Genomic DNA, 27,767 nt, shown 5'->3' with positions numbered 1-27,767 from the left:
CAACTTGCTCACCCAACTTCCTGTCCTTGAAGCTTGGTTTGACGTACGACTTTACAAATCTTCTGTTAAACCCACTTTCAATGTTTTAGAGGAGCCAAGTGGTCCCCCGCCCCCGCCCACCTATGGGAACTTGAGTCTAAACAGAACATCAGCTGTCGTTGCTGTCTTAGGTAGTGATCCCTAAAAAGTAAGCATCTTGAAGGATCCCTTATTCATCCTCAGTATTTTATAAATCATGTCTTTTGTTGCTTTTGTAAAGCTCTGGTGCTTCCTGACCCCTGATTCTGTTTGTTTATTTATTTATTTATTTTGCCCATTTCAGTTTTAGGTAGGAAAGAGTAATTCCACTTTAAAAAAAAAAAAATTCTTTTCAGAAATTGTGGCTCTAATCATGTTCCCTTAAACTTCACTCCTGAGCCCTGACACATCTCTTGGTTCTGAGGAAACCTCTGTGAACTGCAAGACACTCAAAACAGATTCTGTATTGTTGTTGAAAATTATTTAAATAGAAGTAGTATTTTACGAAGCATCAGAACTCCGAGCACCAGAACCCAGATGTACACTTTCATGTGACTGGTTGATGTCAAGTTGAACAGAGACAAACTCCATAGCTCTAAAAATCAGTGTAGTGTTTTCTGTAATAATACATGTGGGTTAATGATCCTATTAGAACTTGGGAGATGAGTCCTAGTCCTAGTCTAGATGAGTCCTGGATGAGATCACAACCAGCCAGCTAAACGGCCTCTTTGAGCATCAGTTTCCTTACCTAAAAAACTGGATTCAGGAGTTTTTGTTGTAGCTCAGTGGAAACCAACCCGACTAGTATCCCTGAAGGGTTCAATCCCTGGCCTTGCTCAGTGGGTTAAGGATTCAGCCTTGCTGTGAGCTGTGGTTTAGGTCACAGACGTGTCTTGGATCTTGTGTTGCTGTGGCTGTGGCATAGGGCTTAACTATTCTGTCTGATAGAGCTTCTCAGAGTTGGTATTGTGGTCAAATTGCTGTAGCTCCATTTTGACCCCTAGCCTGGGAACTTCCATATGCCGCAGGTGCGGCCCTAAAAACCAAAAAAAAAAAAAGAAGAAGAAGAAAAGAAAATTGGACTCAATTGGTGATTGTTTTCAAACCTTAGAGTTGGTTCTAACAAAACAACTGAGTTTTTGAGTGAAAAATAGAAGATAAAACAAGGCACTTCTAGACCCCCTGGAGGTGGTCCAGAGGCCCGTCCTCTTGACTTCCGCCAGCCTTCCATTCCTCTGGGCGTCTGAGGTGGCTATAAGGTGCCCTCACGTTACCCGTGTCATGATGTGATAACTGGCATATGGACAGACCAAGTTCCTCTCCAGCTCTGAAATTGTGTCCTCCCCCATGTTAAAACATGGATCATGCTAGGATTAGGTTGGGTAGGTTAGGTTAGCAGAGTGGCATGTCTCTGGGGAGGCCCGAGCATTTGGGGGTGTCAGAGGGTAGAGAAGTGGTGCCTCAGTCTGCCTTTACTATATCAGGACTTGGAGGCTTTTTTTTGTATGGATAATGTGGATGATTCCTCTGGGCAGATCATCCCACATTACTTTTTTTTTTTTTTTTTTTTTTGGCCATCCCACAGCACATGGAATTCCTGGGCCAGGGATCAGATCTTAACCATGGCTGCGATCTAAGGATCTGGCTGCGGCAGTGCCAGATCCTTAACCCACTGGGTGGGGCTGGGGATTGAACCTGTGTCCCACCACTCCCAAGATGCCACCAATCTTGTCGCACCACAGCAGGAACTCCCCACGTTACCTCTTTTAATTCTTACCACCAACCTCATCTTGAACCGCTAACCCGAACCTACGCCAGACATGAGTCCAGCTCGGTGGAACCACAGGGCCCTTGCTATTCCGTCTGATAGAGCTTCTCAGAGTTGGCCCTGTCTCCTCCTTTAGGTTCCAGCATGTATGTCCCCTTCTAAGAGAAGACTTCTTTGCCTCTCCTCACTAAAGATATCCTGGACAGCCTATCTCATTTAACTCACAGCATTTATTACTAGCTCGGTAAGTATTTAGGCATTTGTTAGTTCATTATATTTATGTTTCCTTGGACCTTTTCTCTTCCTCTCAAACACATGGAAATATGAACTCCATGAGACTGGAGACCTCATCTGTGTTGTTCACCCCCACATCCTCAACACCTAGGCAAGTGCCTGGCCCACAGTAGATGTCTTTTAAGTATCTGCTGAATGAATCAATAAACAGGAGAGAGGTAGTTATAACAGTCTCTCTTTTACGGATGAAGAAACTCAGGCTTAGAGAGGCTTAGTGACCAACTCTATGTCTCATAACTAGGAAACTACAGCATTGGGATTCAGACTCAAGTTTGACTTAAGAACAATTCTCATCTATTTCTGGGCCTCTCTTGGAAGAACTGTGTCAACTGTAATCAATGCTCATCTCCATCTGATAGAATAAGGTAATGATCACACTGCCAATGAAAACTGTGACACCAGTAACACCATCATTGTTGGGTACCTCTAGGTTTTTTAAGTTCTCTCTTGTATCTTGAACCAAAATCTACCTTCATGCAACTTCTACTCATTAATTCTCATTTGTCCCTGTGTAGCAAAAAACAGAATGACTCTTTCTAGTTGCCAGGTTCGAGAGGAAATGGGTAGCAGCAGGGCGGACTCTGTCTGGATTTCCTTAATTTCTGGCCAGTAGGCAAGCACCTGGTACGGCCAGCACTCCCAAGGGGGCAATTTACAAGGCTGTTTACCTGCCGTGGGTGCTTTAGTGAGGGGTATTATGGTTGTTTCATCTTAATTAATGGTGATACTCTTATCCTCCGCCAGTAGATCAGTATATTCTTACTAAGGAAATTGGTCCTGACCACTGGTTTTGAGTGATTAGTTTCATCTCTGCAAACTGCCTTCCTATGAAAGAGGTCTTCACACTATGTTCGTTTTCCTCTCCAACTTGAATGTGGTTAAGATTGATGAGGAGTTGGGCGGTAAACCCTCCGAACTCTTTGAAACCAGTGCCCAATACAAACCTGTTTAATTCTGTTCGTTTGTGGTCTCTGGCTTCAGCATTTGGCCTTCAAGAGCATTTTGGTCCAAGCTACCCTGTGGTCTCTGTGGTCTCCACTGGTGGCAACTGGTTCTGTGGATATTACCTATGTTTGAATCTTGTATGGCTTGTAGCTTTCATCTAGATCCAGTTTCTTTGGTCTGTTACTCATGAAGAAACGGGGGGAAATGTGATAATAACAGCTAGTATTCGTGTGCTCCGTGAGCCAAGAGCTGTTCTAAATCCCTACCTTGGATTATTGCATTTAAAAGACCATCACATATCCTGGGAAAACAGCATAGGCCCTGTGTTAAGTGCTTCACATTCATTATTTCATTTCATCCTTGATTTCCATTTCTTACCTATGGTACGCTAGCTTCCTCCATGGCATGACTGATTACGTGCAAGAATCCACATAAAGTGCTGATGACAGTGTCTGGCATGGCTCACACTCAAGAAACATTAGCTGTTGGAATGATCATACACCTCTTTTGTAACACTGAATAGGTTCAGTATTTTTGGATCTAGGCTCACAGTGAAGCCTGCATTTTTCTAGCTTAAATCAACACCCTATACTACCATAGACAGACTGATAAGGTCGAAATAGGAACATGCGACAGGGCAAGAGGTCTGGGCTTCGGGCATTAGCTGTGCCATTTGATACACTGAACACCCAAGCAAGTTCCTCGACTCCTGACAGCTTTGATTTCCTCATCTGCACGTGAGGTATGCGACCCTGATGAGCTCTAAGATCTCTTGACCTTTATAAATCTTGCCCCACGTATTTCTTTGTCAGAATGTGAATTTTACCACAAGGGCTATGCTTCTACCATCTTGGTGCATGTGCCATGTTAAAGAGACCCAAACCACTCTAATGGAACGTGCTTTAGGAAGATGCTCAGTAAGGAAGTGATGCCTTCCACCTGCTGCCCCAGCCCTCTCACTGGCAGGCAAAGCCATCAGTAACCAGTTGGTTTGGAAGTTGTCAGGGAAGGCGCAGTGTAAAATGCATTGTTGGTAGACTTGCTTTTGTTTTCTACATCAATTTCTTATGAATCTACTGAACGGAGGCGCTGTGTTGTGGCGCTGTGCTGTGCTGGTCCAAGAATCAAGAGCCTTTGAGTTCAGTTCTAACTCCAGCTCTGCCACTGTCTAGTCTTTGGGAGAATAAATGACACTTACCTTCCTTGAGCCTTCGTTGTTTCAATTGTCAGAAAGGCATTGTTGAAAACGTCTCCCAATTCTAAAACTCTGCTACTCAGTTCTTTATGAGAACAATACTCAGATGAAATCCTATGGACAGAAAAGCATGTGGTCTCTCCTTTCTCCTTTCTTTGCCAAGCACAATGAGAGTTGGTGTGGAAAAAATAAAAATCTGCTGTGAAAAGGTTCATTCAGCCTTTTCTTAATAGATCGAGTGGTTGGTATTTCTGCTGGCTTCTGAAATACATGACAAATCACAATCTGGAAAAAGTTCCAAAGCAGCTCCAAGCCTTCCTGCTGAATTTGGATACATCTTTAGGTCTTACTCTGCAGCTCATCCTTAACAACTGACAAAATATTTACTTTGCTCGGTACAGAAAAGGCTAACATTTTCCAAAATATTAAACTAGGTTGGATTCAGAACACAGACAATGAGGCAAAAAGTTGGACCTCTGTTGGAAGCCATGTCGTTGAATCATTTTCCAGAGTGCCATGAGAAACAGAGCTGGGGTGGATGTTTGTGCTCCACAGTGATTCTGAAAAGGGCAGAAGCCAGCCAGCCCCGGTCTCAAGTATTCACTGGTGTGTAGACCAGAGGTTCTCAAAGTGTGGTCCCTGGACCAGCAGCGTCAGCATCTCCTGGAAACTGGTTAAAGATGCAAACTCTCACAACCCATCCCAGATCTACTGAATCAGAAAATCCTCAGATGCAGCCCAGCAGTCTGTGTTGTGATGAGTGCTCCTGGTAGACAAGCCCAGGTAAATCTCATGCTAGGAAGAGTTTGAAAACCACTGGTTGGGCCCATGAGGGCTACAGTGCTTATTAGCTTTGAATTAAAAGTGGGAAGCAAGTAAGTTCTCATTAGTGAATTTAAAATGTTTCCAATATAGGAGTTCCCGTCATGGCGCAGTGGTTAACGAATCCGACTAGGAACCATGAGGTTGCGGGTTCGATCCTGCCTTGCTCAGTGGTTAACGATCCGGCGTTGCGTGAGCTGTGGTGTAGGTGCAGACGCGGCTCGGATCCGCGTTGCTGTGGCTCTGCGTAGGCAGTGGCTACAGCTCCGATTGGACCCTAGCCTGGAACCTCCATATGCGCGGGAGCGGCCCAAAGAAATAGCAAAAAAAAAAATGTTTCCAATATAAATGAATGGGTGTGCAAGCTGGAAACCCAGACATACTGCTTTTTGAAATACTCTTCCCTCTTTCCCCCACTCCTCTTCTCTCCCCATCTTCCCCTGTCTCTCCTCCAACCCCCACGGACATGTTCATGACAGTAGTGTCTGAGTTATGTTTAGCTATTGTTTAGGATGGTCAAAATACTCAGCAGTTTGTTTTAGCATCCTTGTGTGTAGCTAGTGATTTTGATACGAACAAATTGCACTTTATTTTTTTTTTTTACGACCACACCTGCAGCCTGTGGAAGTGCTAGGAGTGGAATCCAGAGCTGCAGCTGGGGCCCACACCATAGCCACGGCAACACCAGATTTGAGCCATGGTCTACCCCACAGCTGGTGGCAACACCAGATCCTTAACCCACCGAGTGAGGCCAGGGATCACACCCGCATCCTCACAGACACTATGTCATGTTCCTAACACACTGAGCCACAATAGGAACTCCACACATTGCACTTTGAAAAACCTAGGTCTCTCCTAGGATAAAAAAGTGGACAGAAATTGAATGACTCCAGTTTATAATTTTCTGTTCTAGTAATTAAGTCTTATTGTTAACAAAATGACTGTTTTTTATAAATAAATGGGGATTTGTTTTTAATTAAATTACGGGAAATCGCTCTTGTTGCCAGCTTTAATTAAGAGAGAGACTACGGTTTTAATGGCTGTATTGTCTCTGTCTAAAACTGTAAATCCAACAGCCAGAAATGTACTGCTTTCAGTAGGAAGGAACCAAGATGTGACCTGACAATCCTCTACCCCTACCTTGAATATACGTAGGCCCGACCATCAGGGCTGGGCTGGGGAGACGGGAGTGTGTGGCTATCTCCATGGAAAAAGTCTCCAGATGTTCACACATGAGTTTCTTGTAAAAGTTTCATGTGAAACTATTCCATTCAGTCATCTGGTCATATTATAAATGTCCTCATGAAAGCCTTCTGAGTAAATACAGTTAAAAATTTTTAAAAATAATAATAAAAATCAAATTGCAAATCCTTTCTGGGAGAAATTAAGAAAATCCTCACAAACGCCTCCTCTGCCATTGCCTCATGTCTCAGGCCTGCCCCCCTCACTCGCTCGCATGTGTTATCTGCACGGCCGCTGCAGGCATCTGAGCTGTGACCTTTGTCCTGCAGTCTCATGCTTGGCGATGCCATCCAGTCCCAGGGTCCTGCATCTGTTGCTTTGGAAGGCTCACAAATCTGTAACTAGAGTGCGATTTTGCTCCCAACTTCCAGCCAATATCTCCACCTGCTTCACTATCCTTCCAGCACCTTAAAGACCTCACAGAGCACACATCCCAACCAGGACACGCCATCTTTTACCTGAGCCTGACTCTTTCCCACATCCCTATGTCTTTGCATGAGCTTCCCTCTCTATGCCCTCCACAGCCTGTCACAAGTGGGGACAGGAAATCGGTGTAGTAGGAAGTTCACAGGTGTGGGGACTGTATAGATCTGGGTTCAAACCCAGGCTCTACCACCTACTGGCTACGTGCCATTAGGCAACTCTTTAGGTCTTCAGCTCCTTTGTGTATAAATGGGGGGATTATTTTCAGAAATCAAAAAAAAGTATGAAAAATTGTTGTGTAATATATTGCTCATACCAGACATATTGGGAATGAAAGAAGTCATTGTTACTGAGAAAGAGAGAGGAAGGAAGAAAGGAAAGAAAAAAAGGGAAGGGAGGGAGGGAGGAAGAAAGAAAAAAAAAGGGATGGAGGGAGGAGGGAGGGAAGGAAGGAAGAGAGAAAAAAAGGCCCGAAGTCCGATTGTGCCCAAAAAAGCGGGACCCGTGTTCACCCTGTGTTCTGTATTCTGATGTGTCAGAGGAGCGTGGAGCATGTCTTCAAGACTCTTGCCCTCGCTCTGCCTTCCCACCATCCCAGTGTTTGCCTCCAGTGTTTTCTGAATCTGCCCTTCCTTGTCCTTCCTGCTGCCCCCAAAGCCGTGTTCAGTCTCTGTCACTGGGAGGATAGTAAGCCTCTCTTGACTGGCATTTCTCTGCTCTGTTGCATTCTATGTACTGTTGCCAGATGAATCTTCCGGAATCACGTTTCTTAAACCGTTCGCTGCCTCAAGACCCATTAATGATGTCCCATTGCCCTTTTAGCAGAGATCAAACTCCTTGCATGGCATTTAAGAGTCTTCCTGTTTGGGTCTGATCTCTTTTTTTCAGACTTAATTCCAAGCACGATCTTCTACCTATACCCAAATCTTGGCCAACCCAGCCATGCCCCTCTTCCCTTGTGCCTTTGCTTACGTGCCCCTCCGACTGTACCTCCATCCTTTTTGTCTCCACTGTTGAAATCTACTTTGTCTTTCATGCTGAAGGTGACCTCTTCCAAAAAGCCTTCCCCAGTATGCCCAGTGAGAAGCTCTCCCTCAACCTCCTAAATTCTTTTTTTTTTTTTCATTTAAGTAAGTTTTTATTAGGAAATTCTGGAAAAATTCAAATAATTAACATTGAAATAATTTTTGTCAGTACCAAATCAATATTTATTGCCAGGTATTATCACATTATATGAATATATTACATTTTTTATAATATATTCATATAATAAGTACAGTTGCTTTACAGTGTTGTATCAATTTCTGCTGTACAGCATATTGATCCAGTCATATATGACTTTTCTTATACTATCTTTCATCATGTTCTGTCCCAAGAGATTGGATATAGTTCCCTGTGCTATAGAGCAGGATCTCATTGCTTATCCATTCTAAATGTAATAGTTTGCATCTACCCACCCCAACCTCTCAGTCCATCCCACTTCCTCCTCCCTCTCCCTTGGCAACCACAAGTCTGTTCTCTATGTCTGAGTCTGTTTCTGTTTTGTAAATAGGTTCATTAGTGCCATATTTTAGATTCCACATATAAATGATGTCATATTTCTCTTTCTGACTTACTTCACTTCATGTGATAACCTCTAGTTGCATCCATGTTGCTGCAAATGGCATTATTTCATTCTTGTTTATGGCTGAGTAGTATTCCATTCTACATATGTACCACATCTTGTTAATCCATTCATCTGTCCATGGACATTTAGATTGTTTCCATGTCTTGGGTATTGTGAATAGTGTTGCAGTCACATAGGGGTGCGTGTATCTTTTTCAATGAAAGTTTTGTCCAGATATATGCCCAGGAGTGGGATTGCTGGATCATATGGTAGTTCTATATTTAGTTCTCTGAGGAAGTACCATACTGTTTTCCATAGTGGTTGTACCAATTTACATTCCCACAAATAGTGAAGGAGGGTTCTTTTTCTCCACACCCTCTCCAGCATTCATTATTTGTAGACTTGTTAATGATGGCCATTCTGACTGGTGTGAGGTGGTACCTCATTGTAGTTTTGATTTGCATTTCTCTAATAATTTGTGATGTTGAGCATCTTTTCATGAGCCTTTTGGCTATCTATATGTCTTCTTTGGAGAAATGTCTATTTAGGCAGAAGACCTAAATAGACATTTCTCAGAAAAACCTCCTAAATTTTAACGATGTCCCATTCATATCCTAGAGCATTGTATGCTCTCTGTTTTCTATGGTACTTAATCAGGTTTGTGTTTTAGACATCCCACAGCTGGGGGTAGGGCGGGGAAGCAGCAAATACATTTGGCTCAGGCCTCTTCTTTGCCTTGGCTGATTTGAGCATCAGAGGAGCTCAGTAATTGCTGTTGAATGAATAAATGACTGAATGAAAGTTGCTTTTGCCCTGACAGTAATTAAATACAGTCATCATCTCCTCAGCTTGTAGTTCCTAAAACTATATGGCAAATGTTCCCATTGATTTTGCTTCTTTTAAGAACTAGGAGATTAAAACCATCAAGTCTGTAACAATAACAATTCTAAAAGTGCACATAACTGTCCTCTGACTCTCACATTGATGCTATTAGTGTGAATGGCCCAATTTGAGGAGCAAATTTGTACGTATTCCAAGGTAAGATGGCTTTACTATTTCTTTTGGCATATTTGTTTGTATAGCTTTTATAGTCAGTACAAACCTACAGATTTTTTTAAAAGAAAGCATCTGTGGTTAAAAGAATAGTAAGAATCAGTTTTATAAAAAAAATTTTTTTTTTAATTTTTACCCAAATCTCTTAATAAGAAAGTTTATTGTCTGAAAAAAGATTCTTTGGAATGGTGGTAGCTGAGGAAGAACTCAGTCATAATTTTCTAACTTCTCCTATTTCAGAATTTATCTACTTCTTCAACTTACGAAAGTGCTCTGGTGTAGTGGAAAAAGGTCCCACCTGTACAAGAGAACCTTAAAATGACAGTTCTAGATCCCCTTCTCCATTAACTTTGTAATTCGAGATCATTTTCTTTGCATTAAATAAATGCTCAAATGATTCTGCTAATGGCTGTGAGTATTTTTACTCAAGACTTTTATCTCAGTATGAGTTTTCAGACATGAAAATGCAGGCAGTTAACTTTCATTGAATTCAAAATGCTTAGGCCTCAGAATTTGCATAATTTTGTGAAAATTATAAAGAAACTACTTAACTTAGGTAACCATTAAAAATTAATGGAACTTCAGAGGGGCCGATAATTCACATTCCCTCCAAGGAAACTCTGGGACGTCAAGACAGGCCACCAAGTGTCCTATTTCCAAAGATAACCTAATGCTCTAAGGCAAGATCATTAACTTTCTGAATTTCTGTCATTGAGTTAAGACCCTTGAACAAAGATAGTAGACTTCTCAGAGGTAGGAGGGTTGTCCCAGAAAGCAAGACTCTCACCTGGAGTCAGTCAGTTAGTCAGCCTGTCAGTAAATGCTTATTTAGTGCCTGCTGTATACTGGACACTGAGCTAAGTATTAGAATACAGTGGGAAGCCAGGCACAGCCCTGCCTCTTGGAGCATGCTTTCTAGTTGAAAGGAGCCATCGCGGCAGTGCCAGTGCCTCTGCCCCATGTCCCTCCTTCATCCCCATCCAACTCGATTGACATCAGGAGAAGGGCTTTATTTATTTGTTTGCTTATTTATTTATTGAATATTTGGCCACAGCCACAGCATGCAGAAGTTCCCAGGCCAGGCATTGAACCTGAGCCATAGCAGTAACCCAAGCCACAGCAGTGACACCAAGTCCTTAACCACTAAGTCACCAGGGAACTCCTAGAGGAGGGCTTTAGAAAGCAACACTAAGATGTATCCTATAAATGCCTTCTAATCTGGAATCTGGAGATTTCTAAATCCTTTGCCTAAGAGACATTACTTGGAAGGATGCCTTGTGGAGATCTTTTTGACAGTATTGGTCAGACCAAAACCAAGGTAGAAACTCAGATTGGTGGGACTGTGATCTTCCCAGCCAGAGGAAGCTGAATATGGCCATATGTGGGCCCTGCCTCTAGTGGAGAGAAGGCCTGGCTCCAGGAGTGCCCTTGGTCTTGGCCGTAAGGTGCTGTGAAGAAGGCAGCTCTCTTTCTTGCCACTTGAACAAAGTACTTAAACACTATTTGTGGAGTTACCTTGTGGTGCCATGAGTTAAGTATCCAGTATTGTCACTGCAATGGCTTGCGTCCCTGCTGTGGTACAGGTTCCCTCGCCTAGGAACTTCCACATGCTTCAGGTACGGCCAAAAAAATATCCACACAAAAACAATAAAACTGTTGGTTTTTACCACTCACATTTGAAAATCTTTGGCTACGAAATGGAATAAGTCTGAAGAGACTCAATTAGAGCTGGCTCTGGCACTAGCTCGTTGTGTACTTGAGTTCCACTTGCCTAGCCTCTTAGTTTCTCTTTCTGTGAAAGAAGCATCCCAAAGCTCTATTTCCCAATCTGGGAATCCCAACAGAGTAGTCACACAACCCGTTGTTGCTTTTCTCCCACCTCCTTTGGGGTTCTGTCCCAAACAGGTAGGTGTCACTTATTTACAAATTAGAAAGAAAGCTATTTTATCATGCAGTATACACTTCACATTTGCAAGTTAATGCTTTAAAATCTGCCAGAACATACAGATGATTGTCAGTGCTAAGACGCCTGCCTTACAGGGAGACCGCTGTGATGTCACTGCCTGTGTGTCTCACAGGGGCAGGGCCACCATGGCCTCGCCAACCAGTCGCTCTTATTTCAGCAGATAACACCTTCTCCGTGAACCACCCTCTGGAGAAAATAATCAGGCCAATGCCATTTAATTGTTTTTTTCTTATCCTTTTTATAATAATTTCATTGTTTGGATGCTTCTGATATTTGGACTCCCAGAAAAAAATTATTTTTGGCTGCTGTCATGGAAGAACTTTGCTGGTTTATGTGGTAGCCTGCCTCCTTTACAAGACCTTGTTCAGAGGTAGAAAATGACATTACATCAGATGCTACATGATATTTCATCATCTTAGTGTCTATTTTATTTAAAGGTAATTTAAAATGTGGTTCCAAGCTCACATAACTTGCTCGTAACATTTGAGCAAAAATCAGTTGAATCAGGCAGCTCCAAATGCTAAGTGGTTAGGAGGTAGGGGCAAGATTTTATTGAGAATCATGGAAACAAATCAAGGAATTATTTGATTGGCTATAACTTCAGCAGTTGCCTTATTTGGGAAAGTCTGGTTGGTTCTTTGTGATCTGTGTCCTTAGGTTCTTAACCTTGAGGCATTCACAGGCTCAAGTTTTGGTTTGCTCACATAGGCTGTCAAGGCGTTAGAACCACCTCCATCTCAAGGGTTCCGTATTTAATTAATTTTACATACATTAAAGTAAAACTATATTGCATAGAAATGTATCATATATTGGAATATATTGTACATTAATAAGAGCAATATACTGGAATTCTCTTGTGGCTCCACTAATTAAGGATCTGACATTGTCATTACCATGGTTCAGGTCACTGCTGTGGCAGGGGTTTGATCCCTGGCCCAGACACTTCCATATGCCATGGGTGTGGCCAAAAAAAAAAAAAAAAAAAAAAGAACTGTATACCAACCATATACCATTGTATTTTAATGGTAATAAAAAAAAAGAACCGTATACCATCATATTATTGTATTTTAATGGTAATAAAAAAAGAACAGTATACCATCATATTATTGTATTTTAATGATAATATATATATATATCAAATCATTGTTATGACTGCTTAACATGAAAACTAAGTCGGTCAATATAGAATCCATTTAAAAACTACTAAATGAATAGTAGTCCAGGTTGCTTATAGGTGTGGCAAAGTTCATAAAGATGGGAGGGACTGACTGAAATTTGAGGAACGTTGGCCAGCAGGGGAGAGTGTGACCTCTCAACGAGTCTCCAGCTGTGTATCTCGCCATCCTTCATTTCATTCACTCAGAACTAGTTCTTATTCCTTCAATATACAATAAACTCCTATTCTTGGGTTCTGGTGTTGCATGGTCTTGGGAATGTCATTTAAACTCTTTGGACCTTACTTTCCTCATCTAAAAAGGAATATAAACAAAGTGGCCTGCGCCCAGCAGAGATTTTTTTTTTGAAGAAAGTTACTGGACATAATAGTACTTTGTAACTGTAATAAATTATACAAATATAAGGGATTATAGTATCTCATCTTTTTATCTCTCATAGGGCATAACAAATGCTTACTGAATGTTAGGAGTAAATGAATGACCAGCACAGATGCTCGAGTTTGAATGGCATTTATTTAAGTAATAAATGGAGTGGCAGGGCCTCGTGCAGAAGTATTGGGGCAAGGATTTTTACATTGAATGAGTCAAGCCGTTGGAGGAGACTAACACCCAAAGAGGTGACTACAGTGTAAGGTGACATGCTAGTGTTCTTTGTGATAGAGATAATGACAAGGAGCATTAATTCAACTAGTCAAGTTTCCCAGAAGAGGTGGTATTGAAGCCGAGTCTTATAGGATGCAGCGTTGCGTCTTTATGAAAGGGAAAAAGGAAGTGTGGGCATGCTGTAGACTACCACTACTCAGGAAAAATCTCATGCAAGCCACAAATGCAAACCAGGTTAAACAGAAGTAAAAAGATGCTGGTGAAATTAACTGCAGTAGTATGTTTTATCTAATTCAGTAAACACTAAGTATTATTATATAGAAGGTAACCAATATTTTAAAATTATTGATGAGGTCCTTTGCATTCTTTATTTTGTACAAAATCTCAAAATCCGGTATTCACCCTTAAAACACAGGTCAGTTTGGACTAACTGTATTCCTAATACCCAGTAGCTACATGTGTCTGGTGGCTACTGTATTTGGCAGCCCAGGCCTAGATGACAGAGGAAAAGTCCAGAATACTAAATAAACTGTGAGCTCTTTGATACACCTGCTGCACAGACTGTGTGTGGATGCCTCGTGGGGGATGAAAGGACGATGTAGTCAGATGGCAGACCACGGAGACCTTAGATGTCAGGTTAGGGGAGTCTCAATTTAATCTCAGTTTAATCATGAAGCCATCCAGAAACCTTTGATGCCTTTGAGAGGTTTTATGTAGATCAAAGTTGAGGTTTTGAAAGATTACGCTGGCAACTGTGTGAAGGGTTGATTGGAGAGGCAGAGGCAATGAACATTGGTGGTGTTTCTCAGTCCGTTGCATTTCTCCACGTTTAATGAAACTTTCGTATAAACGCAATGTTAGTTGACAGTTGTTCTCAATGTTCAGTGTTTTATGAGTTTTTATCATTTTCTGAGCCTTTATGAGAATTTTTAAGGGTAAAGTGGAAGAATACCACGTTGTAAGAGAGAAAAGGTTAGGCTTAAGCTTAAGCAGGTCCTGATGAAGAGACCTTAGTCAGACCGTGCCCCCCACTCCACCTGAGCTCTTTGTTCAGGCATCCTGCCATTACTCAATGCATGTGTGCAGGCCACCTGTCCTTAAGGCCAGGTTATGTACCATTCCCCCCCACCCCCCCAAATACCTTCTTTTCCAAGATGCCTCTACTCTTAAATTCTAGATAATATAGCTTTCCTTTGGGGTAAAAATTGATTTTTTTTTTTCTGGGCATCTTCTCTAAAAAGGCAAATGTCTTAAATAGGTTACTTATTTTATCACCTTAACCTGCTTATAATTTGGTTCCATGTTTTGCTTTTCCCTCTATAACATACAACAAGCCCCCTGGATTCTTTTTTTTTTTTTTTTTTTTAGAGAATTGCCTACCTTACAGGGTCCTTTCTTCTTCTTCCCATCTGTCTTTCCGCCATTTTTCTCCACGGCTTCATTTCAACTCCATTGGTTTCTGATCCAAAAAACAGCCTATCAGTAAATTTTTATGTGTGAAGGGTAGAGCAAATGAATATAGAAATGCAAAATGGTGTGTCTTCTAAGTAATACGCTGGCCATGTCCCCCACTTTCTAATGCCCCGGGAGCTCCCCAGACTATGCTCGTACCCCAAATAATAATAATTAAAATGTGTATGGGGCAGCTGGCAGGAATGGAATGAGGAATGGAATGAGGTGATGTCCTCATTGATGGGAGGCTGTCTGTGAGTCGCACATCCACCCTCACTTTAGGTACTATCCAGCCTGCTTGTCCCCAAAGCCCAGCACCTGACTAAATCATATAAAAGTGGCTGAAGGCGGGAGAGACTCTGACGTCACCTTGGGGCTTGGGCCATCGTAGTGACTTTGCCTGACGCTCTAGCCATGTTTCAAATCTTCTATTTTAAACCTAAATTTTAACATCTATGGGTTTTCAAATTTCAAAACCAGGTCCTTGGAGTACAGGACCTTAGTTGGTCAATTTGTTTTGCTCAAATGAGAGCCCAGAAAATTGGGGAATGATTGGTAGTTTGATGAGCTAATGAAGAGGAAGCGGTGTGTGAATCCTGTTTACATACTGGGGATCTGCTTCGACTTTGCTGGGCCAGTTGTGAATAACTGCTGTTCTTTCTCTGCTGTGTCCACAGTTTACTGAGTTAGTAAATTATTAGGAAAGGTTTTTTTCCCCCCATCTCTTTCTTTAAAAAAAAAAAAAAAAGAAGAAGAAGTTATCTGCATTTTGAGTTAGATACTCTGGGAAGCCAGCTCCCGGGCCTGCCTGGCATCTGTCCATGGTGCTTGAGCAGAGAGGTTGATGTTCTGAGAACAACAAAGCTCTTATAAAACACACCTCTGCCCAGCCCTGGGGACTGAGGAGTCCAGGGTGGGAGTGGGTGTGGATAACATCGCTGGAGGAGAGGGAGACCTGTGCTTTGACCGTTTTTCCACTGTTAAAATGAAACACTAGGCAATTAGCATTTTTAAAGGTAAGAGATTTCTTTTTATGATCTCTTCACACATTGTGCTCACTCTTAAAGAATGAAAAGTAATTATGTTCTGGGAAAAGCATGTGGTCTATTCCTGTTTCTTTCGTCAATTGTCTTCTTTCAAAGTAGATTAGAGTGATTAGTGATAATCAGATGAGTATCCCTAAGGGGGGGTTCCCAAAGAAAAAAAGAAAATCCTTGAGATTTTCCCACTTGGTAGGGAGCATCTGATGCCTTTCAGGAACTTTGTCTCAAAAGAGAAGAAAATATTGGTTGAGCATGGACCAGGAGGGTTTTTGGTTGTTGTTTTTTTTTTTTTTTTTTTTTTTTTGTCTTTATATTTAAAAAAAAAAAGTTAATTGCTGGAGAACTGTAGTAGGAAGGGGAAAAAAAGGAATTCATCCAACCAGTATCACCTCGCACGGTCCTCTCTCAAAATAGATTTTTCAGGAGTTCCCATTGTGGCTCAACAGGTAAAGAACCTGACTAGTGTCCATGAGAATGTGGGTTTGATCCCTGGCCCTGCTCAGTGGGTTAAGGATCCAGCGTTGCCGCTGAAGCTCTGATTCAACCCCTAGCCTGGGAACTTCCATATGCATGGGTGCAGCCCTGAAAAGACAGCAACAACAACAGTAACAACAAAGGTAGATTTTTCATGTGTTCTTTTTTTGGACCGGAGCGAGTGAGGATTCCTCAAACAGATCTTGATGAAGATCCTTTTTAACAGGGAAGAACGGATCCAGATTAGACTAATTAGAGCCTATACCAAGACCATTGATAACAAGGTGGAACAGAAATACTTGGACCTTGAATTTAGGACGTGGCCTTTCATGACTGGGGATGAATATTCTATGATACCTGACACCAGTAACAACTAACTGGGGGATGAGGGTGAAATGATCTTCAATTAGAGCGGCTGAGAACATGGCAAAGGGATTATTCCATGCTAAGTGCAAATGCACTGCCCTTCCTGGGGAAAAATTAAGTATTACTTCATAGACCTGTATGCATGCATTTATCCCTTCATTCATCAGTCATTCATTGAAGGCCGCTACGTGCTAGGTAGGTGGTGTCAGAGATTTAAAAATGAACTATATATGTTGCTTGTTTTGATATATATATATGATATATATCACCTTAGAGGGGCTGAAGTCCTAGTGGCAGAAGGAGTCAGGGAATGGTTACACACTAGGTAAGCGGGTAGGATGTATGGGAGGGATCCCGAAGACCAGCTTTGTCTTCAAATGGAACGCTGTGAGGAGTTTATTCCGTGCAAGATTTTTTAAAAATAGAATTTCGTATTTTCTCTCATCATTCCATGTCTGCGTCCGGGCACATGGGTATGTGTTTCTGTATTGTTGGAAGAAGGAAAAAACCTACAATTTATTTGGCTCCTTTTGCATGAGGTTTTGCACGTGGCTATATTTTAGAAAATCATGGCAGGGAAAATATGTGGCTTCCGGCATGAAGAATGGGGGTCTTTTTCTGCCAAATGCCTCCCGCAGGCTCTTCATCTTCTTCCTTCTCTCTTGATACGTTTGTATTTTCTTGAACCAAGAAGCCCACATGGAAGTGTAAAGTTTTGCCTGACCGGGATATTTCTGTTTGTTTGATCCTGGGAAGCCTCCGTGGGCTTCGTGGGCTGTGCCAGCTCTCAGGAGTCAAGCGCATTATGGCTGGTGTCCCTCCTGGTGACCTTCGTGGCCATCTGGCCCGGGACCTGCGTCTGCTCACTCAGCCCAGCAGGGCAGGGCCTTGGCCCCGAGTTTGCAGATGCTTCACTGGGACTCCGCTTCCGTGACTCAAGCCATCTGTTGGTAATTTGTCGTTATTCTGGAGTCAGGGGTTTTCAAAGGCTCCCATCCCTGGAGTCCCTCCAGGGGGTGCAGTGTCTGACGGTGGTTTTCTGACACCAGCTTCCCATCCGGTCTGGGGCCAGACCCCAGGGCTGAGTCAGGCTGCCATGAGTGTAATGATAATGTTCTTTGCACTTTTGAGAGCTTCACACCAAGTTCCTGCCCCCTCTGGAGCAAGTTACGCTCTTCGTGGGACTTGTTTGAAGTTCTGCCAAGCTGGCAGCCGTGGGGTTCCATTTTTACAAGCTCTAGCAGCAGTAGGCTGCAGTCCTTTATGTCACCAGGCCATCTGCTTAGCTTTTTCCCTCTTCAAACTGTAGGCAAAATGAACTCCCTACACCAAAAACGCCCCCCCCCAATTAAAACCCATTTGCATCAGTTCTACCCAAATGACACTGCTTTGTCTGTTCTAAACCACATTCCCTTCTCAAACCTCTTCAAGAAATTTTATTTGCACCAAAAGCATAGACAGTAATAATAGTGAATGTATATTAATGTTTTTCTACATACCAGGCACTGTGCTACATGTTTTATAGTCACATGATTCCATTTTATTCTCAGAAAAAAAAACACATGAAAGAGGAATTCTTCCTATCCTCATTTTTTCTTATAAGGAACTTGAGGTTCAGACAAGTGAAGTAACTTAGCCATGGCTGTGCTGCTAGTTAGTGACCATACCTCAATCCAAACCCCACTGCCTGGTTCCTGAGTACAAGAGTTAAACTTTTTGACATTAGTTAGCCAATGCTTTGAATTTCAGTGCCATTGACAAATTAGTCCCTCACTTCTTTTTTATTTTTTATTTTTGGTCTTTTTGCCTTTTCTAGGGCCACTCCCTTGGCATATGGAGGTTCCCAGGCTAGGGGTCTAATTGGAGCTGTAGCTGCCGGCCTACACCACAGCCACAGCAACGCCAGATCCGAGCTGCATCTTCGACCTACAGCACAGCTCGTGGCAATGCCGGATACTTAACCCACTGAGAAAGGCCAGGAATCGAACCTGCAACCTCATGGTTCCTAGTTAGAGTCGTTAACCACTGAGCCACAACGGAAACTCCAGTCCCTCACTGACTTTAGCATCACACACCCACTAGCAATTTTCATTCAGTCATCCACCCAACAAATATTTATTGAACACCTACTGTGTGCCATGCACCATACTGGACCCTGAGGATCCATTATGGAGAAGTCTTGTCTTGTGGAATTTACAATACAGTGGGGCTACTTTTATTCATTTAACAACCCTTTGTATACAGTCACTGCACTAGAGACTGGGCTTATAAAGTAAAAAATGATGCCATCCCTTAGTTGTGTTCCACTCCAAGCTTTCCAGTGCCTTGAGACTCTCAGGGAATTGCCATTCTAGGATGAGGGATCAGAAGAACTGGGTGCCAGCACCAGTCTTTATGATGTACATCCTGGCCCCACGTCACTCAACTGCTCCCTCCCTTGGTTTCTTCATCTACTGAAGAGATGCAATGTGAGGTCACCTTCAGCTCTGGAAAAACGTTCTACTTGAACTGAACTTTGCAGGAAGGCTAGGGTTTAGAATTGCAGAGAAAAAAAGAAAAGAGGTCAGTCTAGATTCATGAGAAAAGCAGGAAAAAACTTCAAGGAGGGAATTAATCAGAAAGCTTTTGGCTTCAAGTAAGAGAAAACATGACCAATGACTTGAAAAATTAGGAATTTATTTTCTCACATAAAAGAAGTCAAAGGGTATTGTTTCCGGTGTTATTTTGGTTCCTCGATGATGCCACCGAAGACCTCGTTTTCTTCTAGGTTTCTGATCGGCCATCCTGACAGTGTTGGCCTTCCATCCTCAAAGTTAATACCTCGTGGCTACAGGATGGTTCCAGTTGCTTCCAGAATTATTTCCTCATTATGGTGTCCAGAGCAGAAAGGAAGCCATGGACAACAAGCCTTTCTTCCTGGTGTGGTTCTTTGTCCTTATTCTCAGTTCCTGTATTCATCTTTCTGTGGATCTGTGCCAATGGCCAGCCTTGGTCCACAGAGCACACTCTGAGTGTCTGATTGAAAGGACTTCCAGGGAGGAGCTAGTTACTGCTCTTAGCTGGCGATGTTCTTCAGATCTCTGTGTAGATTTTCCTCTGCAAACATTGATTGGCCTGATGTTTGCAGGGCCACCTGGAGAACCTCCGTCCATCCTCAGAGGGCGTGAGAAAAATGATCTGGAGAAAAAAAAAAAAAAAACTAAACCCCGCAATGTCCGCAGTTGATCGTGTGCCCGGCACAAGGTAAATGTTAAAGTCACTTTTAGCAGTCAGGAGAGCTGCTGAGAGAGATGTGTCCTAGGTGCACTCGGAAACCCTTTTAGCCCAGATTTAGTGCAGATCCCCCCTGAAGCCCAGCCCCCATGAATGAGACTGAGCCATAATGGAGTTATGAGGTGCCCTCTAACCCCTCAGCTTGTAGCCCTGACTCAAGCCAAACTTGCTTGACAGCTTGGCCCTCAGGTCCAAACTCCAATTTGGCTGTCACTATCATCTCTCTTCTGGATGAAGTGTTAAAAGACAAACAGAGGAGGAGATCCCATTGTGGCTCAGTGGTAAGGAACCCACTAGTATCCATGAGGATGTGGGTTCGATCCCTCACCTCGCTCAGTGGGTTGAGGATCTGGCATTGCCACGAGCTTCAGTGTAGGTCACAGATGTGGCTTGGATCTGGTATTGCTGTGGTATAGGCCAGCAGCTACAGCTCCAATTCAATTCACCCCCTAGCCCAGGATCTTCCTATGCTGCAGGTGCAGCCCTAAAAGGAAAACAAACAAACAAAAAAACACAAACAGAGGAGTTTCCATTGTGGCTTAGCTGGTTAAGAACCAGACATAGTAACCATGAGGATGTGGGTTTGATCCTTGGCCTCACTCAGTGGGTTAAGGATCTAGGATCTGGTGTTGCCACAGGCTGCAGCATAGGTCACAGATGAACCTTGGATCCCGAGTTGCTGTGGCTGTGGCATAGGCCTCAGCTGCAGCTCTGATTCGACCTCTAGCCTGAGAACTTCCGTATTCCACAGGTGTGGCCCTAAAAAAAATTTTTTTAAAAAAGGAGCCTGGCAAAGAGAGCTTATTTCCATGCAGCCCTGCTGTTATCCCTCCTATCAAACTTTCCACCTTCTGTTTCATTTCTTTATATTTTTACTTAACAAATATTTTCACCGTGTTTATTGTGTGTCAGGCACTGTTCCAAATTCCTTAGGACCACCCAGTGAGATGGGTTCTGTTAGTCTCCCTATGTTATAGATGAGAAAACCAAACCACAGAACCTTTCAGCAGTAGCTCAAGTCACACAGCTAGGTTTTTATCCGAGTCAGTACATCTCTTCACCTGGGGTAAAAAGGAGCGTAGAGGGAAGGATTTAGAATGAGTGGGAGTAATAGCCGAGTGAAGAGAATTGAGCCTCAGTCCAGCGAAACAGGTTTTCCGGCGTGAGCACGCAGCCACATCTCAGAAATAACAAAAAGGGACTCTAGTCACCACAAGGGAAAACAAACTTAAGTCTGAGTGGCAGGGTTGGGATGTTATATGAGAAAATAGAACCCAAATCACATGTACGTTATAACCAGACTCACATCCAAGGACATGGCGATGCGTCAGTCGTAACAACAACAACAATAAAATGGTTGTGCTCATTTGAGTCTCTCTGATACGGCAGCTTCCATACGTACCTTTGTTTAATTTTACAGTCTTATGAGGAAGACAATATTATCCCTGTTTTTCAGATGAAAAAGTTAATACAGGGAAAAGGGGGGATAATCACTTACTCATAATCTCACAGCTACTGACTGGCGAGCCAGAATTTCTATCCAGTTTTATCTTGAGTCCAAATCATAGGCCTTTGTTGCTCAGTCACACGGTCAAGTTTTGTGACCCCCATGCCATGGGACACTGAGTCAGGGGGATCCTATATCTGAGTCACGGTGTGTCCAAGAAGTCTCAGAACTGTGGCAGCCACAGATGAAACTAAACCTGTTACTTGTCTGTTTTCAACTGGAAAAATCACGAACGAGAAACCTAGCCCCGCATTACCTAGATGCAGGACACTTCTATTTCCTGGAAGTGGCCATGTCTTAGGCATTTTGCAAGAGGAATATCCCATATGATGGCTGAGAATATGTGCCCTCTGCAACCTCACTGAAACTCTGGGGCTGTCTGTGTCTTATACCAGGTTGCATGTGGTCTGTGGAAGGTGAAATGTTACTAAGCCTGACGCCGATCTGATGCCCTGGGTGGATGACCCTCTGGAGGTATGGGGTTCTGCCAATGTCATTTCCATCCTGGATTTACAGGGAGTTTGTTGGCAGATAAAGCTGGTCCCTGAGACCAGATCTGAGGGTGTTTGCCTAAATTCATTCCCTTCCCTTTGCAGTAATCTCTGGTCCAGCTTCTTTTCAGTCTTTGATTAAACAATTAATTGATTGTGTGGGAACATTTGCAGTTGCGTGTGTCGATGTTAAAGCCTTACTGAGTGCAGAACTGGAATTCTAGCTAGGATAGTCCTGGTATATCTAAAGAAATTCAAGAAGATAGTCAAAGAAGGTAATAAAATAATTCCAGGATAGGTCATCAGGCATGACATTCTTGGAATGCCAAGGGAAATTGTGAAGTTAGCATTGAGAGTGATTCAAGAAAGAAAGGGAAAGAAAGAAAGCTCACGCATTCATTCTTGGACTTGACAAGGTACTTCCCCATAATTACACACTTTGCTTGGAACCCCAGTCTTACCTCTCTTTGAATGACCCTCCAGTTAAAAATAACCTGATAAAGTATCCTAGCTTCCAAAATGCCAGGAATCTTTTAACCAGATGATGTCTCATTTTTCAAGATACATGATACATCTCAGATCGACCTGTACTTTTTATTTGGGCAACATAGGTATTGTTAAAGTATTAGTAAGAACAGTGGAAGAAGGAGGCTTTCTGTAGCTTAAGAAGAGAAATAATTCTATATTGCCACCTGGCTGTGATTCAGAAATATTACCCTGGACTGCTGCCTTACTGTCACTGAAGGTGGACTAGGAAAAGAAATCCCCTGTGGTGTAGGGGGAAAAGGGGATTCAATATATAGGAATTTTTCTAAAGTGAGTGGAAGTTAAGGGGCGGGGGGGAAACAACAAGTATTTGGAATCTGTTCTTGCCAGGCTCATCTGTGACTAGATGTCCATTCAGTTTGAACCAGAAAGCATTCTCCAGCCAGGCTACAGGCATTATCAAGCTCACTCCTCCATGGGGAAGCTCTCAGCTCTCCCCTCCTGCTCTCAGCACAGACATGGCTAATCAATCACGGCGCTCTTTCCTGCCAAGCCAGGATTTGGCATCAAAAATCCTCCTCACCCCAGTGCTCCCGGCAGATCCTCTCCCATGCCGTGGTGGTTGGCACATGAGTTGAAAGCTGTTGGCTTTCTCTGGTCAGCACTGGTGACACAAACATGAATAAAACATAGCACCTGACCTCAAACAGCTCACAGACTCTTGAGGGAAACTGATCCGGCAACAGCGACTTCTGATATTGTGAGATGAAGTGATAGAATTATGCAGTCAATGGTGTGGCGGCACGGAAGGAAGTCACTGTCTGCTCCTGAATAGAGTGTTTCCCAGAGGAAATAAACATGAATGAGACCGGAAAGAGGAGGGAGTCACCTCTCAGTCAGGACAGGGTAGGCGCGGAGGCTCTTAGGAGCGGGATCTGAGACACGGCTGTCTCAGCCTGGAGCCTGAGTCCGGGGGAAAGCAAGGCTGTGGCGTTGCGACAGGCCACAGGTCAGGGGCTGTCTCTCCTTGATTGCCAGGTAAAGATGGTAAGGACTTTTCCTGCAGAAGAATTCCCCATCTGTGGCAGGTGGACCTGTCGGGAGCATGAGATTATCACAAGGACTCCATGAATCCACAGCATACTGCGTAGCCTCCGAAAACAGTAAGTGTGTCACATGGCTGTGTACTCTTACAGTGTCACCACTAAGACGGCACAACGTGCTTGGGGCAGAAGATACAGGGGAAAGAAGGCTTTCACCCTCAACAGTTTAACCTCAAGTCCACAAAACAAACACGATGAGCATAGAGGTACCAGCATAGAGAATTGATTTAACTGTGAAAATACGCTACTTGTGCAAGCTGGGAAAATGTAAAGAGCTTAGAAGAATTCTGGACATCTATTTGAGTGTTTTCGTGGTATTTTACATGATCAGGTTAATTCTCTCTCTCTCCCTTTTTTTTTTTTTTTTTAAATACGTAAATTTAGTTTGTGTTCACAAGCTCATAGCGTGTGTTAACTAACCATTAAAGCCTTTCCCTGACAACCCAGAGTACTTGAACTCGGGTTCATTCTCTGAGAATTCATTATGTTTTAATAAATACTCTATAAAGAAAATATGCTCAGCCATTAGTCTAATATAATAGTTCAAGCTTGGAAGAAGAAACAATCTGTAACATTGTTATCACTAAATCAGCATCATTAAGGATCCACAGCCATTATCATTTTTAGTTGGGGGTTGCACCTCTCAAAGCCCAGTGAATGAACAAAGCTTCTGGGTTTTTTCATCAAGACATTGAACATTAGCCAGTCCTCATTACCCAAGTTAATATTATAATAATCTCTTACATTTGTATAGGACAGTTGGCAAAGCACTTTCTCTGACGTGTGTTATATCATTCAAAGCTCACAATAACCATTCAAAGTAGATGGAAAGGTATTATTAAGCCTATTTTAGTGATAATTATTGCCATTATCCTAGGTCTGGGGTTTTGTTTTTTTTTTTAACAAATACATATATAAACAGAATGAAATAGAGGATTGGATAATCACCTTCAGTGAGAATTCGGGGACAATTAAGTGAACTGGCCCTTTCCCATCCCATGCCAGTTAAATCCTAGGAGCCTTACACAAGGTTTATAGGAGCCTTTTAATACCTGTCAAGGTGAGTAGGCAGCCCAAAGATGAACCAAGTGAACCCAGGAACAAACTGGGTCCCATGGCAACCAGGCAGCATGCAATTTAAGGAATTATCCCAATTTGAAACATTGCTATTAAAGCACATTTTCCTAAGTACAGAGTGTACCCAAGAAAGCCTGAAAAACAAAGTCAAATTTGTAAGAAATTGAAGGAAAAGGAAGGAAGTCGAAAAGGAACAAGACGGAAGGAGAAAGGAGAGGAGTGCCAGTTGCCGAGGAGAGGTGAAATAGCAGGTGTGTCATCAGTACCACCCACCAGAGAGAAATTGCAGGATTTGTTGTCAGTTCTTTTTCTCGACAGCATTTTGACATGTGTAGCAGCAGAGTGTACGAAAGTGGCATCTATTTATACGAAAGTAGTATTAAAAAGGAGAAAAAAGAAAGAAACACAGCTTCCAGAGATTTTAAGTGTGTAAAGTTTCATGGTGATTTGATTGTTCCCCCTGAGGGTTCTACACTAAATTTACTGCTGCTTTCATTTTATTGATACTATAATGGAATTTGATACACTCTAATTCAGAAACCAAAATGTTTATTCATTTCATATGTCAGTACAAAATCCAATCAAGAATAAAGATTGCCCGTCCCAAAGCTACCATCATACAGAATGATAATTGCTTTGTAAAGAAATAAACAAGCTCGGGATGAGGGTGCCATACTTTGCTATCGGCCAGTGAAGCAATTTCAAGCGTGGAGCTTGTCATCCTGCAGAATTTTTGGATTTTTCCTGCAGAATTATTGGAGTGTCTCTATGCTTCAAGGACAAACGCTGATAACTTGATGACTATGGCTCCCTTGGGGGCTTGCAAACATCATCTGTAATCATAGCAATGTAATCCATGAACACCCCCAAAGGAGTATCTCATGGGGCAGTCTAGCTTGTCAGCTAGAAGCATAGGCTTTTAAGAAATATGGGTTTGTGTTTAAGTCACAAAGATCAGGGTTTAGGTCCTGGCTTCTGCTCACTAACAGACTTAACTTAGGTAACCCCTGTAAGTTTCATTCAGTTTCCTCATAGAATTGGTTGGAAATCAAATGAAATAATCCATCTGAGCCATTCAGCACAGAAAGGGGCACATAGTACCTGTTCATTTCAAGATGAATTGAGGCAAAGGATTACATTTAAAATGAATAAGCATACAGTGGGAAAATAAAAAAAAAGAAAAAAAAATAAAGTGAAATAAAACAGAAAAAAAAAATAAAATGAATAAGCAATGAAGTCCTACTGTACAGGACAGGTAACTATATCCAGTCTCTTGGGATAGAACATTATGGAAAATAGTATGAAAAAAAGAGTGTATATGTATGTAAGACTGGGTCACTGTACATTACAGCAGAAATGGACACAACTGTATAAATCAACTATACTCTGATACAAACAAAATTTTTAAAAATTAAAAAATGATTTGTTAATGCCTATGAAGTTTATAAAATAATAGCCAGCATTTCTAGAGCAATTTATATACCGATTTATATACTGCCAAGTGTGTTTTACGTGTCAAAACTCATGTCATCCTCTCGACAACTATGTGAGGGACTGCAAAAGGTTCAGCCAACAGTGAGAGTTAACGAAGTACAAAATTAGAGGGAACAGTGTTCACACAAGGCCAGTTCACTACTGACACCAGTTGCAAGTTCAGGGGTTCTCAAAACCATCCTCAGAACTCACTGGATGCTATTATGTTCATGGTTACGGTTTATCACAGGAAAAGGCTACAGGTAAAAATCAGCTCAGGGAGTTCCTGTCATGGCTCAGTGGTAACAAACCCAACTAGTATCCATGAGGACGAGGGTTCAATCCTTAGCCTCAATCAGTAGGTTAAGGATCCAGCATTGCGGTGAGCTGTGGTGTAGGTCACAGATGCAGCTTGGATCTGGCATTGCCGTGGTTCTGGTGTAGGCCACCATGTGCAGCTCCCATTCGACCCCTAGCCTGGGAACTTCCATATGCCACAAATATGGGAGGAAGCCACATGTGGAGTTGAACAGTGTTAATTCCTCCCAGTGAGGATGTATGACCTTGTGAACAGAGTACTGCTAACCAGGGAAGCTCACCTGAGCCTCTGGTGTCCGGAGTTTTACTGGGGCTCAATCACATACTGCCTGCATACAGTGGACCTTCAGTCTCCAGTCCTTCCTGAGGGCAGATCTGCTACCACTCAGCCCAGAGCCCCCATCATAAAACCACATTGTTAGATTGGCTGGTGGCCAGAACTCCCAGGCAGACAAAGATACTTTCATCAGGCAGAATAGTCCAAGGGTCCAGAGAGCACTTCCTAGCAGCTAAGAGCAAAGACTGGACCTCTCTTTGGATAGGTTAATGCTTCACTCCAAATATTCTCCTTTCATAGGTGAAGAAGCAAATGCAGAGAGATTAAGAAACTTGCTTCAGAGTTCCTAGCTGTATGTGGGAAACCAAGATCCAAATCCAGGAAGTCCTTCCCTGGGATCTATAAATATTTTCCCTTATAGCCTGCTGATACGTTCATCCACTATCCTGAGACAAGACTGCTGATAACTGATAGGATCTGGATTTGAACTTGGATGGATCTGATTCAAAAGTTACTGGTCTCTCCATGTTCCTCTAGCTTTTCCTTGCAAAACATGAAAACCCCACTGACCAATGTCTAACAAAGTTTTCCTTGGCTTCTTTTACCCTGAAAGCAGGTGAAGTTGCTAGCAACCCTCCCTGGGTTCTTTCTCTGGCACATCAAGCCATGGTGAGCACCCGTGTCTGCCTTGGAAGGAAAATGCTCCTTAAGAGGTTCCCTGGGACTGTCTTATGACCATTAAGAGTCAGTGGCCCTGGAGTTCCCATTGTGGCTCTGTGTGTTAAGAACCCAACATAGGTGTCCATGAGGATACAGGTTCCATCCCTGGCCTCATTCAGTGGGTCAAGGATCCGGCATTGCCACGAGCTGCAGTGTAGGTCACGGATGTGGCTTGGATCTGGTGTTGTTGTGGCTTCGGCTTAGGCCAACAGCTGCAGCTCTGATTCAACCCCTAGCCCAGGAACTTCCATGTGCCATGGGTGTGGTCCTAAAATGAAAAAAAATAAAAGAGAGAGTCAATGGCCTTGAGTCAACACCCTGAAAATAATATTTATCAATGAAGGTAATAATTCTGTATTATTTCTACAGGGGAAAAATGTGTTATCGGTACTTACCAATATACATATGTAAGTTTAAAGCTAAGGGAAGATGTTTTAGTCCTGTGCTGTGTCTTCATAAAAGCAGCGTTACAGTTGCCTGCGTGCATATAGTGCACAAGTAAGACCATACTTCCTCACATAATCTTGAAGGCTCATTTTGAGGTCTCTAGTACCCTGAAATTTAGGATGTAATTATAGATAGCAGGAAACAGCCTGT

The 27,767-nt window shown here is 42.6% G+C and overlaps 1 protein-coding gene across 7 annotated transcripts in view; it reads left to right on the top strand.

Annotated features, from left to right (window-relative positions):
• AIG1 (androgen induced 1) overlaps positions 1-27,767 on the top strand; it is a 251,842-nt gene that overhangs the window by 145,994 nt on the left and 78,081 nt on the right. The window contains exon 4 of one of the 7 annotated variants that reach the window (XM_021072482.1): positions 1,923-5,066. The exons of the other annotated variants lie outside the window; for them this stretch is intronic. Coding sequence (XP_020928141.1) covers positions 1,923-2,006 — 84 coding nt within the window. The 3' untranslated portion in view covers positions 2,007-5,066. Of the gene's footprint in view, positions 1-1,922; positions 5,067-27,767 lie in introns of those variants that run through there. 7 annotated transcript variants of the gene reach the window in all.

This window comes from Sus scrofa, chromosome 1 (assembly GCF_000003025.6).
Source record: "Sus scrofa isolate TJ Tabasco breed Duroc chromosome 1, Sscrofa11.1, whole genome shotgun sequence".
Classification (NCBI taxonomy): domain Eukaryota; kingdom Metazoa; phylum Chordata; class Mammalia; order Artiodactyla; family Suidae; genus Sus; species Sus scrofa.
The sequence above is the reverse complement of the archived record's forward strand: the minus strand, read 5'-3'. Positions and strand labels throughout refer to the sequence as shown.